The sequence below is a fragment of the Poecile atricapillus genome, chromosome 17 (assembly GCF_030490865.1).
Source record: "Poecile atricapillus isolate bPoeAtr1 chromosome 17, bPoeAtr1.hap1, whole genome shotgun sequence".
Taxonomy (NCBI): domain Eukaryota; kingdom Metazoa; phylum Chordata; class Aves; order Passeriformes; family Paridae; genus Poecile; species Poecile atricapillus.
In genome coordinates, this window is record NC_081265.1 from 6,436,665 (window position 1) to 6,453,766 (window position 17,102).

The window sequence follows — 17,102 nt, forward strand, 5'->3', positions numbered from 1 at the left end:
GAGTCATCTCCTGCTCATCAAATTTTACCCATCTTCCTCAACAGATTTCCATGGAGAGACGACCCACTCTCTACATTCTGAACCTGATCCTCCCAACATGTGCCCTATACTTGCTGGACATGGCTGTGTTGTTTGGTCCCAGCTCTCTCGAGGAGAAAATCAACTTCCAGATTGCCATCATCCTTGGCAGCTCCATGCTGGCTGTGATTCTCAACAACAGCCTCCCTACTTCCTCCAACAAACCACCTATAATAGGTATCCACCTTTATCAAATAAACCCTGATTTTCACCCAGCTACCAGCCCTAAGGAAAGCCTTTGGTTGTGAACACTGAAGTCGTGAACACCTAAGCTTGATTAGCTTGCTGGAGTTAGACTTTCCCTGTTCCCCACCAGGCAATGGAATGTAAGAAAACGCCAATTATTCAGAGCTTTCTCTGTTTTCCTGTTGTTCTGCAGTGGTGTTCTTCCTGGGAACCTTCCTGCTCATGATCATGGCTGTGTTAGACACCTTCTTCCTGTTGTACCAGCAGCGCAAATCCCTGCGCTTGGACAAGGTTCTCAGAAGCTTCCAGCAAGGTAAAACACTTTAACAGAGTAGGTTTGGGGCATTTTCCTGCACATTTGTTGGAGCCAGGGCTGGTTTCCTCAGGGCAAACAGTGCCCCAGGCAGTGTGAGCCATGGTGGCCCTGCTGTGTTGACACTGCCCTTTGCTCCCTGCAGATCCACACAAGCTGCCCAAGAAACCCCCAGAAAACCTGGCCAAAGCAGGTCCCCAGCTGCTGCACCCTCCCAAGAAGGCCCAGGGAGAAGGGCAGCCGAACAAACGCCTCTGGCAGCTGCAGGAGCTGGACCCATTTCTGCCAGTTCTGGAGAAGGTGCTTCTCTATAGCCACCTCTTCTTGTCCCTGTTCTTTTTTACTGTGATTTCTGTAAAATGGAGCAGCTGAAGATCAGCTCTGCCCAGTCCCAGCTCCATTGTTCTGTACTGTGCTGCTTCTGATCCCCTGCTGTGATTTGCTCCTGCTCAATTCACAGAGCTGCAGTTCAGTTGCCTGAATAAAATTAAATTAAAATCCAAAGCCACAGGACCCAAGATGAGCATGCATAGTGCTTTGTATTCTGGTTCAGTAGAACTACAGATGTTCTTGAACTATTCTGTGGGCTACTACGGTATTTAAATAAAATAGTTGTAAAATCTTCCTTCTACCTATCGGTAATTCTGACCTTAAACATGACCAAGAGGAAAGGGAGTTGATTGCCTTCTCTTTGAGGAGTTTCCATCTTGATGGAAGGTGTTTAAGAATTCCACCTCAGATTATTAAATAAAACAATGCAAGTCTTTACTGTTTCTGTGAGTTCCAGTGAGATCAGCAGCATTCAGAAATCCAGGGCAAAGAGAAAAAGGAGCACCAGGATTAAGTGTTTTTAAAAATAACTAAAAAAGTAACTCTTTTTGTGTGCATCTCAACACTCCTTCAACTCCTTTTGCAATTGGCTTCTCCTAATCAATCACAATCAGCCCAAAGAACAGCCCCAGACCTGTGTCTGCAGAAGTCCTGAGACACTCCAGACACACACAAATCACTGCAAAATGCACTCCAGCATCTCAAGGGGCTACACATGTTCAACTTCTGAGCAAGTGTCTGCCTGCAGGGGCAGGAGAACTCCATTTCCCACACCTGCTGGTTACAGAGAGGAACAGGAGGTTTATTTGCATTTTACAGGGCTCAGATTGATCAGCAGGATAGGGAGCTTGGTCCTTGCTACCAAAACAAGCTCATGGGTAGAAAACACAAAATCCAGGAGAAGTGGAACGTTTGTGAGCTATTGTATTGCTCCATGTTACTCAGAACTCATATCTAAGATGTAAACCACAGACAGAAAAAGCTCTTTATTTATAAGATCATCCAGTCTGACAGTCATTAAACTACTCCCTGATCAGTTTACAGATCAGCTATTGGCTTGTGGGGCCAGAATGGATATTTCTCCTTGTTCAGTTTAGTTTCAGGGAAGGCTTCACTCAAGTCTTCAAACGTCATCTGTTCAAATGGAATCATGCTCTTGAGCTTCTGGAGCTGTGGAAGCAGGGACAGACACATCAGAATTCAGCAGGAAAGAGCAAAGCACACCCAGGAGAGCAAGGAGTGTGCCAGGGTGGGGTTCAGAGAATATTCCCTAAGCAAAGTCCAGGCTCACCTGCTGCTCGTACTGGGCGATGCGGGCTTTGGAAGCCTGGATGTAGTCAGCAGTGCTCTTGGCCTGGGGAGAGCAGAGGATGGGGGGAGTGTGGTTATGATAAGGACACTGACCCAGCATGAACCTGCACCCCCCCATGCTTTCAATTGGAATTAAAATCCATCATTGTTACACTGGGTAAACAATGGAATCTCCAGCAGATCCCAAACAGCCAAACCCTTCCCTGTGCAGGGATTCCCTTGCTAAGAAAGCCAGGGACACGTGTGAAGGGCAGAGCTAGACCTGGCTCAGGCTGCTCTGCCCATGCAGGGGCACATCCAGAACATCCCCTCCCTCTCACCCCTTCCCATCCCCACAGAAGGCAAGGACAACCCCAGCAGTAGGGAACAGTTCACTTACAGCTTCCTTCTCCTGGGCATCAATCTTGGCAGATTGTGTATCCACTGGCTCAGGAACCTTCAGTGCACTGAACTGTAAATTGAAAGACAATTTTTGTAAGGTCTGTTTGACTGAAACAATCCTTCACATTGAGGTAATCTTCCCTAACAGCAGGGGAGCATTCCTTCCTTTCTTCCTAGGACTTGCTCACAACCATGTAAGTTAATGAGCAAAAAGTGGTCAGTGAGGCTGTCCTCTGTCCCCCCCAAGCAGCACTTGCTCACCCAGGAGCTTGCAGCCATCTCCTCTGTCCTGCCCACCACACACCACCCATTTCTCACAGCATGTAAGGAAGCTGGAAGGTCCAACCCCAGACTTACCCTTTCACAGAGTTATTGCCCTGAACACAAAGCTCCCAGACTCATTGGAGCTCAGTAAGTGCCTCCAGTCTTGGGAGGCAAATTTCATAGTGACACAACCAACCTCCTCTGCCAATCCTGGTGCTTTCCTCTCAATTCCCCAATTAAACTCCCAAGGGCAATACCCAGCTGGCAAGGAGACTGACCTTCTTCTGGAACTCATCCACCATTCCAGCTTTGGCAATATTAGCTTTGTAGAAAGCCCAGTCGATGGCCGGGGGCTTCTCTGGCAGCGCAGCCAGCCTGAAGGGGTGGAGCACAGCTGACATGAGCAGCAACCTGAGCATGAGCACAGCCTACTGTGTTTAGTTTAGGTGCTTTCAGGTTTGAAACAAACCATTTCTTGCAAATGCCCTTGGAACAGGCTCCTCTGGACAGACAAGCAGAGCTCAGCCTGCAGCTTTGCCCCGCTTCACTCTGCCCCTCTGGGTGCAGCCCTTGAGGAAGGGCAAAGCTGTTTCACAACATTGAGCCAGAGGCAATTAGCAAAATTCCCTGCAACAGCCAGCACTCGTATCAGACAGAAGATGCTACAGGATTTGAGAACCGCACGTGAATTTGTAGAGCATTTAACAGTGACAAACTCGTGCCAAAGTGAAGTGCATTCACAGAACTGCAGCTACGGGTTTACTCTGGGGAAGATTAACTAAAGGTGATTTGCCAAAAAAAGCCACCAGCTGCCTCAAGGTGACCTGCTTTAATACCTGCGAGGACACTCCTGCGGGACCAGAGAGCGGCAGACAGCAGCACTCACAGCGGGGTGGTTGGGCGAGGGCTGAGCGGGCTCTGTGGGACCGGGCGGGCACTCACCGGGCTGTCAGCGCATCGTTGCGGGTCTTCAGCGCATTGAACATGGCTCGCTGGTTCGGAGGCACTCGCTCGGCGAAGGCCGCCCAGTCCACGGCTTTAAGGGCAGCTCTGCGTCCCGCCATGGCTCCGCCTGGCCCGGGAGACACCGGTGGGTCCCAGCGCCGGCGGGGAGCGGGGAGGGCGGCACCGAGGGGGCGGGACACGGGGACACGGGAAGGGGTCGGCTCACGGAACGGGGACGCTGGGGGATCGGGACACGGGGGACGGGGACACGGGAAGGGGTCGGCTCACGGAACGGGGACGCGGGGGGATCGGGACACGGGGATCGCTCCTGAGCCCCGCGGCGACCTCACGCTGGCCCCCGTCCTCTCCCACAAGCCTCCCAACACCGAGGACCTCCCCGGCCTGTCCTGCCCCCCAGCCTCGAGATTCCAGACCCCCTCCCCGGCCGCTCCGCGGGATCCCTTTACCGGGAGCCCCTCACGTTCCCCGGCCCCGCTCTCACCTTCACTGACCGACACCGCAGCCGCCGTCGCCGGAAGCCCCGCCTCCTCCGCGCCCCTCGCCCAGTCAGAACGCGGCTCCACAGGAAGTCATCATCCCCGGAAGCGGCGCAGCCGGAAGCGGCCATGGCGGCGGGCGGGCGCTGAGGCTCCGCCATGGCCGAGGGGCCGCCGAGGGGCCGCACGCCCAGCCCGGGCCCCGGGGGCGCACCGGGGCCGCCCAGCCCCCGCGCGGCCGGAGCGGCGGCGGGCTCCGCCGGGCCGCTGTCCCCGCCCGCCGCCGCCTCCAAGTGGGTGCGGCTGAACGTGGGAGGCACGTACTTCGTGAGCACCCGGCAGACGCTGTGCCGGGAGCCCAAGTCCTTCCTGTGCCGTCTTTGCTGCCAGGACGGGCCCGAGCTCGGCTCCGACAAGGTGAGGCTGCGGCGGGGCCGGGACCCCCCCACACACCCTGCCAGCCCCTCCCTGAGCCCCCGCGGTGTCACCAAGGTGCCCAGACTCGTCCCACGGGCGGGGGGACACCCCCGGCAAGCGCTGTCCCCGAGCCTCCTGTGCGGCCCCGGGCCCCGGCTGGGCCGATCTGATCTCCCACGGATCTGGGGCGCGTCGCTCTGACACATCATCGGCTTTCCTTCGTGTCCCACGGCCGGAGAGGTGATGGCATCCCCAAGAAAGGGATGTGGCTTTGCCCTCGTGCCTGTGACACCTGTGACACCCACATGCCATGGACTCTGCTCGGGGAACAACCCACCTGCCCACAGCACTTACAGCGGGGAAGGAAAGTCCTAGAAACAGGAATGTTACAATTCCTCACCCTGAACATGTTTGTTGTTTAGGTTTTTTTAACATATTCATTCTCATAAAAAATCATGGTGCACATTCTTTGCATGGCTGGATAGTTCTGAAGTCACTGCCGTTTATTGTAAGGATTTTGCAAACAATTATTCTTGCAATTGCAGATTTTCCATAGGATCAGCTGTACAAGGTGTTGTAAATACATTGTGAGTGGGTCAGCCAGAGTTTAATCACAAGATAAATCATGTTTGTGATCGAAATATCAGCAGCATCAGTGAGGAGAGGAGATATTTCAGAGTGGGTTTGCACAATTTCTTACTGCTTTAGAGTAGAGAAGGAGAAACAATGCTTTAAAGTCATTTAAGAGAGGGATGTGAGAGTTCTGCAGAGGGCTTGTCAGTGCTTCAAAGCTGCTCAAGAGATACTTTTGGCTGTCAATTGTTGGTTATTTAATGCCAATAGTTGTTGTATTGCTGGACCCATGGCTGGAGCATTGCAATGTGTGTTTGCAGTAGTGGAAAGGGGAAAAAAAAATGAACTGTTTTGGCTGTCAGGTGCCCTTAGCTACAACTGGAGATCTCATTTTCCTCCAGAGACTCCTAGTTAAACTAGTCTGGAGAACAAGCTTAGCTGGAACACAGCTTCTAGGTTTTGGTTCTTACTGCAGTGAAAAACCCTTCTAAGCCCAGCTTTTTTCTCCAGGTCCATAAAATGTGTGTACAGGTGCTTCATGTAAGGCAACTGCCAGCATTACTGGGCTGCAACGTTTGTAAATCAGATACTGAAAAACAGTTTAAATGTAGCATCATTTGTACACCTCCCACAGGAAAATGAATCCAGGTTCTCAAAGAGAAACTGTTCAATTTCTTGTTTTAGAGTGAAATTAGTTTTTCCTGGTACCACTGAGCCATCCCTGTTTTGTTCTCAGGATGAGACAGGGGCCTATCTCATTGACAGAGACCCCACGTACTTCGGTCCGATACTGAACTACCTCCGGCACGGGAAGCTCATCATAAACAAGGAGCTTGCAGAGGAAGGTAGGAGAAAAACACCAGGAAAGGCTGGAAGTGCTGTTTGATAGCACATGCAGGAGCCCTCACCAAAGACTGGTGTGAAGGTGTGAGCAAGTTTCCCAGGAGTGCTGTTAGTAATGTTAATTGCTCATTAGCAGGGATTTAAGTCATCAAATTCTGTGTCTTCCCAAAAGCAGAGGCTGCAGCTCACAGCACACCCTGTCACTGTTCTGCTGAGCCCAAGGTCTGCTACAGGCCATCTGCCCCTCACAGACCATGGTTCTTCCCAAACAGGCAGCTCTGAGGGCTTTCCCTTGATGGGGTTGGCTGAAGAAACAGACATTGTACCATGAGATTTCTGATAATCCCAAGGAAATGGGGATAATCTTTCTTAAGGATCCTCTTAAGTCACAAAAGGAGGTGACAGCTAGTCAGGCATTTTCTCATAGCCTGGGAGCAGGAGGTGGGTGGCACATTTGGGATTCTGACATTTGGGCTAGATTTAGAGTCAGGAGCAGGTGTTGCATCCTTATGACAGAATCATCTTCATTCTACCCTGTGCAAAGTAACAGAATTTGTGCTTTGGGTTCCTGTTCAGGGGTGCTGGAAGAGGCTGAGTTTTACAACATCGCATCCCTCGTGCGGCTGGTGAAGGAGCGGATCCGCGACAACGAGAACAGAACCTCTCAAGTAATGCACCTCTGGGTTACCGAGTCACTTCTGTGGCTCAGGAGGACAAGCATGGCTGCAGGCCCTTGCAGGAGCATTTCTTTGATTCAGAAGTAACAGGGGAATAAATGCTGTTAGGTGAATGCAGGGCATGGTTAGGAAAGAGTCTCCAGTGTGGCTTTATAAAGCACAGACCACTGAGTCATTTCAGCACTGTAGGGAAAGGCAAGGGACACTTACAGGAGGGGGACCAGGAGCAGAACAACCACCAGGAGCAGGTGGTTATAAAGCAAAACATACTGCTTTGGTAAAGAACAGCTCAAACTCTTCCTTCTCTAAACTATTTCTTCCCTTTGTCTCTCTGTGACATTTTTCCCATTGATGCTCAGCTGATATCAGCACACCCAGTAGATTCAATTTCAGAAACATTTTCAAAAAGCAGCAAATGGTTTTGAAAGCTAAAGAAGTTTTGCTTTCACTGTAGCTCAGACACCTAGAAAGCTTTCAAGAGAAGAGTGTCAGGCATATGGTTCTCTTCAAATCAGTGGGATAAAAAAGCCCATAGAAAATCTGTGGGGCTCTGACTTCCTTAGACAAGAGCAGGAGCGCCTTATTAACTTTCTAGAGTGATAATAGTAAAGCAATTACTAAACTACAACAATTGTTCTCTGTGTTCCAGGGACCTGTGAAACACGTGTACAGAGTGCTGCAGTGCCAAGAGGAAGAGCTCACACAGATGGTGTCCACCATGTCTGATGGATGGAAATTTGAACAGGTACCGTTACCAAAGAATGGTAGAATTCCTTTGCAAACTGGATATAGAATAAGCAGAGTTGCCTGTTGAGTTGCACTTCACACTGGTCTGCTCTTCTGAATAAGCAGCCTGACCTGAGCAGCAATCCACTTGTGTCTGGTTACTGACAGGAGAGAGCAGAAGTCACTCAAGCTGCCAGAGAGATTCCATTTTCTCTCAGGACTTGTCTCCTTGTCAAATCCCAGAGCAGTTCTTCCATTCTCTGCATTTCATCATATACACCAGGCCACAGTATAACAGTTCTATCCAGGAAAATTACCAGAGCCATGAAAAAACACTGCACAACTTTCTTGGAACCTCAAAGCCACGACTGCTGCATTTGCTAAAGTGGCACTGAGTGACATGGGAACTTCCTGCAATGCAGCTGGTTCCAGGACTCGGTGTCACTGCAGTTGCATATGGCATTAGTTCCAGGTTTGGTTTCTGGAATCAAACACAGTTGTCTTATTTCTGAGGAGTGAGAACTGGAGCCAGCTGGCCTGTGTGTTATGTTATATTAAGAAACTACAGAAGAGGCTCTGTGGATTACAGCAATGTCTTCCCACTTAGCCTAGCTTCAGTACAAGTGGATGCTGTGGGAAATGTGCTGAGATGAAGTGAGGCAGAGGGTTAGGAACAGCACTTCCCATCAGTTGTTCCTATGGATCTGTTCTGTAATGCCTGAAAACTATCTCAGAGTGGAGAGGTGGCCAAAAACCTGCACCTGTGAGGAAACAGTGAAATCTTGTGACCAAGAACCACTTGCTGTTCCATGGAAATGCAGTTCTCCAACACCCAGGTTTTGCTGTCCAACAGTTTACTGAATCTGCCTTTCACACATCTGTATCTACACCCCCAAAACCTTGAGGCTACAGGCAGTGACTTTCATGGGAACCTGCACCCTTAGATCTTTCCCAATCTTACTTTTCAAATCTATAATCTATAAATATGGGGCTGGTTCTTCTAAAATCTATTAGGACTTGTAAGTTAAGGTGCACGCTGCTCGTTAAAGTTTCCTGGATACACACAGTTGCTAAGAGTCACAATGCTTTCTTCAGATGACTTAGATTTATTTTCTGGAAAGCAGAACGGAGTTGTAAATGACAAATTAGCTCTGCACTCCAGGATGTCCTTTTAATGCAATAATGATGAATGAGACAGATGGGATTTCTTGGATTGAATCCAGACCCCCTCAACACAACAGTAATATAATATAATCCCATTTACGGAGATACCAGACTCCATCTTGGCAGCATCCACATAAAGGACAGTGTCTGTTTGCCACATGTTCCCAGTTAATCTAACATCTGCCTGGGGTAAAGAATTCCCATTTCCACATCAGTCACAAGGCAGGTTGAGAGCTGAGTTCAGCAAGGACCAGGCAATTGGCAATGTCTGCCCACGTCTGAGTGAACTGAATATTATATATTGCACTATCTGTTTTCCCTTTTTCCACCCTCAGAAACTGGGCATTGTTCTGCTGTGTTCAGTATTAATTTCAAGCTGGAATTCCTTCCCGGGGCTCCAGGTGCCACTAGAGAGCTGTGCAGCTCTAGGATGCTGCAGGAGACACTTCATCCAGAACAGATCTCCTGGCACAGACCTATCTCACAGTAACTGTAGGAATAAAATCAAAACTTACTGATAGTTACCTTGGCTGTCTCCTGTTGCACAGCTGATCAGCATTGGATCTTCCTATAATTATGGAAACGAAGACCAGGCAGAATTCCTCTGTGTTGTGTCCAGGGAGCTCAACAATTCAACCAATGGTATTGTCAAGGAGCCAAGCGAGAAGGCCAAGGTAAGGCACCTGCTCAGATGTATCAGTTTGAATTCCCCTAAAAAGAACCTTTCCTGCACCAAGCTGCAGCAGTAGTTCTGTGGATCAGCTTTCCCACTGCCTTCTATGTCATCCCCTCTTGGAAGATTTCATGATTTACTGTAGGACAAGATCTAAGGCTCTTTGTGCACTTCAAATTAAGACCAAAATACTGAAGGAAAGAGTAACTTGATGAGGGAGAACAGCATAGCATGGAGCTTTGAAGTTAGTCGGGTTCTGTGGTTGAAGGATGTTGCAGGAAGAAACAAGATGTTTGTTCTCTTTCAATTCTCCATATCCCTGGAAGTGTTCAGTGCCAGGTTGGTTGGGGCTGTGAGCAGCCTGGTCTTGTGGAAGGTGTCCTTGCCCATGGCAGACTGGTCAAACAACATGAGCTTTAAGGTCCTTTCTAAGCCAAGCCATTCTATGAATCCACTTTTTTTTTCCCAGAATAGAAACAAAAGGCAACATATTTAACCACCTGGCAAGCAGCTGAGCAGGATTCTGGAGAAGGGGCTTGCTCACCCTTAAGCAGCCTATCAGTTGTTGTGGTGGCACAAAAGCCTGCAAGCTGCTCTCACATTAGTCTGTGTTTCCTTTCTCTGCAAAAAACAAGGACTCTGAACAGGAACTTTTGCATTTAAACTTGTCAGAGGTTTTCACAGAAGGTCTCTCCTGTTTCAGATTCTTCAGGAGCGAGGATCCCGGATGTAATTCAAGTGTCCACTCCATTAAACTCCCGGATGTCACAGGGCAGTCCAGCTGGGCAGAGCATCTCTCCGCAGAGCAGCCCAGCCCTTGTACAATAACCAAGCTAATGCAAAGTCAAGCCTGTCCTGCCAATGGCAAATAATTCTGGTCATAACCAAAGGCTTTTCTCTTACCCTGGAAACCGAGGAAGGAAAAGACTCTTCCAGCTGGATAGTCCTTTCCACAAGTATTTGTTTTATTTTCTTGGCCAGCACTGTATTGAATTTTTCTGACAATGGCTGGGCTGGATTCCCCGTTGGAGCCTTTGTGAAGGTTGTTCAGGTCCTCAGGCCCTTGTAATCAATCTCACCTTCCACAGGCTGCTGTGGGTGGGAAGGTCCATATTTGAGCTGTGCCATTTCTTGCACCCAGGTCTGCCACCAGAAATGTACAGGGACCTTGCAGTGCTCCCCCTTTCTCCCCCAAATCTGAAGAACAGGGCTTTAAAAGGAGGAACAAAACAACCACTTCTAAAAACCCACACAAACTTCCATCCTTGCTTTGTATTTGTTCCTTGTTCAATTCCTAAGAGCTGAGTTTAGATATGAGGGGAGGAGAGTTGTGTGTCCATCTGACACAGGTCTCACTGGTAATACTATTACACGTGGGCTCCTGGTATTTTCCAAAGCCCATTACTTTGCATGCATAAACAAAGAGGTCTGTGTTCACCCAAAATAGTGATAGAGTGATCGTTCTGTCCTTTACACTTCTCCACTGAGGAAAAGTGGTGACATCTTCCCCTCCAGTACCCTGCCATGGCCATATCTTAGCCTGGTACAAAGTCACAAGGTTTAGGGACTTGCCGCTGCCAAGTTCAGCTTTGCCTTGTTTGTCTCCAGCAGTGTGGGCTCTGTCTCCTTCCCTCTCACAGGGAGGGCTTCAGGCAGAATTTCTTTCATACTGTACCAAGCAGGTAGGTTTGTCTGACCCCACAAGATCCTTTGCAGAGGAGATCCCCTATTAACATGCAGTGATACACCTGCAGCCCCCCTCATGTCCCCACCTTTAAGAGATCACCTCAAATTACAGAGGGACATCACAGAGTTGGGGTGGGGGGGTTTGGTGAAAAGTTGCCAAACTATTGTAATGTTTCTTGTCCAAAGTGATGTGTCAAATTTTGTGACTTTTCTTTCCTTTTTTTTTTTTTTTTTTTTTTTGGAATGCCTTGGATGGATGTGCAAAATGTTCGTTTGTGCCTCTCTTGAATTCTATCTTAGCCAAACTGCAGTCACTGGTTCCCCTCTGTTATTCTGTGCCACCCCTAAACCAAGGGCATGTTCCTCCTAGTCTGGTAAACAGAATTTCATAGGAATTTGCTGCATGTTTTTCCCCTTTCATCCTGGCTTTGTTCTTTGTAGCCTGAGTGTCCAGGCACTTGGGTCATTTTCAGTCAAGTCCCAAACTGACATTACAGCAAAGCTTCAGAGATGCTGGAATTCAGACATTGACAAGCTCAGAGCAGGTGTTTCTCAATAAGCTACCAGAAAATTCCTCACCTGGACTGAGGGGTTGGGCTCCTTTCTGGAGGGCTTCAGCTACTCATGTTCTCCTGAAAGTTTTTACACAGAATTAGGCAGGTTTTCTATCTTAACCACTTGTTGCTGAGAGGGTCCTACCAACAGTCCAGCAACCATTCAGTGACCAAGATGTACAGTAAAGACACTGAGTGGCACCGCTGTGCTCTGCCTCTCTCCAGTCCTTCTGCACATCCTCTTGCTTGCCCTCCACCCTGCTTTGCCAGTGTACCTCCTCCAGTGGAGCCTTTGCCTCATTCTCAAGACAGACTGGTTAATTGTCTGTGCTAGATTAGTCCTGGTAACAACAGACTGTGCCAAATGTCTTTGAATTCACGTTGTGTAGTGACAGGCTGTTGAATCACAGCTGGCTTTCCATCACACTGAAAATCCCAGCTCTGCTTCCCTCCATCTGCCCTGTTTATAACGTGGTGAGCTGGTGTTGGTGTGATCAGACTACCCACCTTGGCTGGGCCTGAACAACACTGTGATGTGTACAGATCTCCCTCCTCTGTCCGTATCCTGAAGCCTCAGCCACTGTCTGTGCTCACAGCTAAGAAATCAAGGAACACACGTATGCAAGTTAGCAGCCTGAAAAGCCCTTTAATACTCTCATTTGTCTTATTCCACTTCCTCAGAGGAGGGAGTTTTTGGGAACTGGTCGAGAAATATCAAACTAAAGGCAACAAGAACTGATCAGGCTGTGTTTGTCACACTGATGCCAGCTGAGCACCTTGTTAAACCATGGAGCTCAAAGCAACCCTGGCTGGAGAGAGACTTTCTGTCCAATACAGCTCAAGTAGATAAGAATAACAAACACTTCCCTGGCTTTTTTTTGCGTCACCAAGAACGCTGCACGTGGTGAAGCCCCCTGGAGGGTTGCCTGATGCAGTGATGCCATTGCTCTCCCCTCTGAACCACAGAGAGCCTAAAAGTGACCATTAGTAGGTGAATGGCACAGCTGCCTAACTGATGAGCACAAGAATGATCAGAGTTGCATCTTGGTTTTCCCTTTTGCAATGCTTTTGGCAATGAGGAGGTGCCAGGGGACCATGGACCCTTGGGTTCCATTGCAGGGTCCTTTGAAGTTAAGCAGAACAAGTTTATGGTAGAAAACAAATTATTGGTACTGGATGCTCAAGTTTTTGTGTAGTATTTAGGACCAGGCATGAAATCCATCCAGAGCAGGTACATTCCCAGTGAAGGATTTCTCCTTCCCTGTCACCTTTTCCCTGAGACAGGGCTAGTCTCAGCATTATGCACCAGTTGCATCCCATCTGTGCTCAAACAGGCTTTTCCTTCCGTTGCCTTTCATTCAGTCACAACTATATCAAAATTAGTGCTGAATTAGGATCAAATTTGTCCCGTTCACTCTAAAAAAGTGTAGTAAGTTGTGAGTAGAGTAGGAGAGCAGGGGTAGATCTACTGGCTGTCCAAGAGTGCTTATGCCTCTTGGGAAGGGGTTCACTTTAAAGCATTAATCCTGGGAATGGAGCGTATGACACTTTGGTTTTTTTAAAAACTTTCGCAGTGGCCTAAATTGTTCCATTATGGCAAGACTGGAAATAACCTCTTGAAGTGTCTTTGTTTCTGCACATTTTTAAAAACTGATTTTTCTCAGGGGTGACTGAGAGGGCTGAGGCAAAGGGAGCCTGGTTGGCTGCGGGGCAGGGGCCGGAGCAGCCAGGCCGTGGGCTCCTACCCAGAGGTTTTGTACAGTTTGTCATGTCAGTGCCCTTTGCTACTGTTTCTCTTTGTTTATTAAATGTGTTTGAATAACAGTTGAGATGCTGTGATTTTTTTTTTTTCCAATAAAGAATCTGAAATTAGTTTTAAAAGTTTGAAAGGCAGTCTGCAGCCTGCTGCTTTGCCTGCACCACACAGGTACTGCATTATGTGGGAAGAAGTGTGCAGATTGGGCACTTGTTTCTGGCTTCAATTCACTTCTAACAATCATTTGCCAAAAGGAGAATCTAATGAGATTCTGGGATAAAGGTAAAACTGGGATAAAGGGATAAAGGTTGTCGCTTTACTGGGAACGGCAAGACGCACGACACAGTCTCTCCTGTGAGTTGATCAGGAGACCGAGGTTTATTACCTCAGATCTTCTTTTTTAGACCGATACATGAAAGTACAGAAAGGTAAAATTTACTGATTAGTGAATTAACACATCACCATCACTAGTCAGTGTTGTACACCACCCCTTGACCTTCTCTTGCAAGAAAACAGGAAACTGACAAACAGCACCTGCAAGGCTGTCTTCTATCTCTGAGAATTGTTTTAATTCCTCCTTATGATTTCCCAGGCCACTTTCTCAAGCGAGACTCAGAGTTATGCTCCCTGCTTTTGCTCATATTTAGCATCCATAAAAGGTAAAACTGAAGCTTGTTTCTGATGCTTCATCTCCAAAATAATCTCAAATTCCACATTTATCCTAAGCATTTCCACTGATAACCACAGGAGAGCAGAACATTAATACAACCACTAAATGTGAGTAGCTAAAACAGGAAGAGGATTTTTTTTTTGGTCAGCTGTCATTTGATAAGCCACTGCTCAACACTAGACCACATGGCGTAAGTGTCTGACTTTCAGCTTTGGTGCTGCCAGAAGCTGGATGACATCGGCAATTCAGGCCAAATAGAATGAAAAGGAAGAGGAAGGACACAAGTGAAGAATGGAAAGTCTTGGACTGAGTTAATCCTACTCTTGATTGCAAGTGGCTGTTGCCTCCTGTGTCCTCTGAAGGCTGCCCCTCTCCATGCTCACTGCCACAGGACCTCGAAGCCACAGAGCAGGTGTGGGCTGACACATCCCCAAACCAGGGTTTAACACCAGCACAGTGGAAGAGGATGAGACTCTCCCCACGCAGGGAGCTCACCAGAAACCATGGAGCCAAGCCACCACACAGCATGAGTTGATTTAAGACAGTATTTTCAAACCTCGTGACCCATTTCTCTATCCCAGTCCTGACTGCAGGTCGGCACTGCCAGTGAATTTTCCCAAAGCAAAGCCACACTTCAAGTGCTAGGAGAGTCTTGGGCAGAGATAGTAACTGCAGGGCTGGCACTGCTGACAGCACACACCTATTTGTTCACCAGGGAGGGCTTGTCAGCAGAAATTCATGTTACAGCCAGATTTGCATAATGCCATAACCTCACTGCTGCCCCACCTTAGGGCTGTCCTATAAGGTTGCATAATCTGGAAAAGCCTTTGTGCAGGACCTTTAACCACCTCCTGCTCTGCCAGGCAGGTGGCTCCTCTAACACAATGCCATGTCACCATGCAGGAGACACAATCATTACTCAGTGGTTCCTACAGAAACCACAAGCTGGAGCTGCCAGGTCTTTGCACCATCCCTCACTTTCCCATCCAGTGCTGTGAAACCCATTAACTCCTTTAAAAATTAATTTCTTTACTTGCTGCAGGAAGCAAGTAACGCCTCAGAATTATCAAGTGATGAGAGGTTATGTGGGATTGGCAGCATTTGTTAACTTACCAAAATAAAAATCAACCCTGTACATTAGTTCCTAACGTGTTGGTCCTGCTGCTGCCAGGAGCCCAAAGCTCAGCTCTCCCTGTTGCCAAAGCCAGGCTGCTCTAGAGCTGCTTCAGGAGCAGAAGGAAAAGGGGGGATGGTTTGCAGCAGAACTGGCCTCAGCAGAGGGTTAACAGCCCTGACTCTTGTCTGGGTTGATCAGAGCACCCCAGGCTGCCTCCAAACGCTATTGCCCCAAGAAGAAGTGGGATAGCCAGTGAAGGCACATCCCCAGGGACAAGCAGCTCCTGTGAGTGAGGGAGGAGGTGCTCATCAAGGCAGGAGGTGAACGGCACCACAAGAACACCCAAGGGATTTTGTACCTGCCCATAGCAGGATTTGGTCCCTCCTACTTCCAGAGACAACTAAGGGGAAAAAATCCTCCAGGTGGCTTTGCCAGGTGCTTGGGGGAAAGATGAGTGACGAAACATCACAGATTTTCTGACAGCCAGAGTAAAGTCAGTAGGTAGTGAGTGCATGCACTAATCTATAGCAGAGGGATTTAAAAACCCCACATCAGACTTTTGTACACTGGAAAACACATAAAAGGAACAATTCTACATCCTCCCTCTTGTCCCCCAGGCTGTGTCCAGGGCCCACCAGGCTCCCTGGGGCTGGTGCTCACCTTCCCACAACACTCCCGTTAGTCACCCCAGCTGGCAGCTCACCTTACCCCTGACAGTTTTGCTTGGAACACAATTAATTAATTTGTTTTACTGGCCTGTGTGCTCGTGTCTGTGGACAAAGAGGAAATAATAATTGACATTAAAGATAGGAAAGGGTTTTAGCAATGTCAGGCACCAAGCATCCAACTGCTTGGCCTGGGGCCCCAGCAAAACGCAGTGGAAACTGAGGCTGCATTTCCCCTCTGCACACGTGGGAGGATGAAACCACAGCGGTGCAGAGGTCCTGCCACAGCCATATGTGCATCTTGCACAACCCCTCCACATGCTTTTCTGCTCTGCCTCAGGCTCTCACACACAGACGAAGGTCAATTCGTCACTTACCCGCCCACCCTCACCCGGAACAAAGTAATCAAGCCAGATCTGTCTGCAGACAGGAAAGCCTGCAGGTATTTTCAACTCGGCTTACTAATTTGTTTGGGAAACAAGGACCTTGGCCACGTCCTTCTACCTAGATCTGGTTTTGAGGCAGTCGTTGAAGGTTTAACCCAACTTTCACATGGGTAAATAACTGCCACATGCCCTCTTGCTTTCCAGGCTGGAGAAACATGTTGGTTACTCCAATCAACAGTAAAGAAAGAGTTGCAATGCCCTTGTAATACCTTCAGATTGTGGTGTAACAGATGAGCAAAGATTTATCTCAAAAGATATTTGACCTTCTGGTAATATTTCCTATTAGAGGCCTCCATCCCTCATAGGTGTTTCCCAGACTTCAGCAGATGGGAGTCTGACCCAAGCCCATCAGCAGTCTAAAGTGCACCGAGTCCTCAATTTTCATCAGTGAACTGGAACTCCACTGGTCTCTGTGTCACCAAGTATATCCTTGAGCTCAGGGCCATCTGGGCAGCAGGTCCTTTACCACAGCCAGGAAAACATGCACCAGTGACCCTGATGAATTCAAATGACAGTGTCTAAAAATGAGGAAAACCATTTGGGCAACCAAGCAAGGAGACAGGCCTTTCACCTGGGCACTGAATTCAAGATGCCTTAGGAACGCAGGCAGATCAGACACTAAACAGATAGAAAACACCTAATAAATGGTCATCCTCAACCTAATGTTCCAGTGTGTCTTTATCTAAAATTTTAATACAAAGAAACACATAAAAAATAAGAAGGAGAGGGTCATATTTGCCAAACCAAAGGGGATTTTGCCCCCTTATGAAATAAAGGCTCACAGCCACATTTGGTGTTTCCGTATCCCCCTGACAATATAACCCTAGGGC

General features: G+C 48.4%; 2 protein-coding genes across 3 annotated transcripts; one reads left to right on the forward strand and one right to left on the reverse strand.

The window, feature by feature from the left end:
* Nucleotides 1–1,862: 1,862 nt before the first annotated feature.
* Nucleotides 1,863–4,437, reverse strand: ATP5PD (ATP synthase peripheral stalk subunit d). 2 transcript variants are annotated; one of them, XM_058852753.1, is made up of 6 exons: nucleotides 4,311–4,437; nucleotides 3,806–3,935; nucleotides 3,142–3,238; nucleotides 2,598–2,669; nucleotides 2,199–2,261; nucleotides 1,863–2,077 (listed from the first exon to the last, which is right to left on the reverse strand). In XM_058852753.1, the coding sequence occupies exons 2-6, from the start codon at nucleotides 3,925–3,927 to the stop codon at nucleotides 1,946–1,948; spliced, it is 486 nt and encodes a 161-aa protein (XP_058708736.1). In that variant the 5' UTR covers nucleotides 3,928–3,935; nucleotides 4,311–4,437; the 3' UTR covers nucleotides 1,863–1,945. The 2 variants fall into 2 exon arrangements, with proteins under 2 accessions (XP_058708736.1, XP_058708737.1); XM_058852754.1 differs by having other exon boundaries at nucleotides 4,276–4,322.
* On the forward strand, nucleotides 4,408–13,442 carry KCTD2 (potassium channel tetramerization domain containing 2). Its single transcript, XM_058852742.1, has 6 exons — nucleotides 4,408–4,722; nucleotides 6,032–6,140; nucleotides 6,715–6,806; nucleotides 7,465–7,560; nucleotides 9,254–9,379; nucleotides 10,082–13,442. The coding sequence occupies exons 1-6, from the start codon at nucleotides 4,465–4,467 to the stop codon at nucleotides 10,109–10,111; spliced, it is 711 nt and encodes a 236-aa protein (XP_058708725.1). The 5' UTR covers nucleotides 4,408–4,464; the 3' UTR covers nucleotides 10,112–13,442.
* The last annotated feature ends 3,660 nt before the right edge of the window (nucleotides 13,443–17,102 follow it).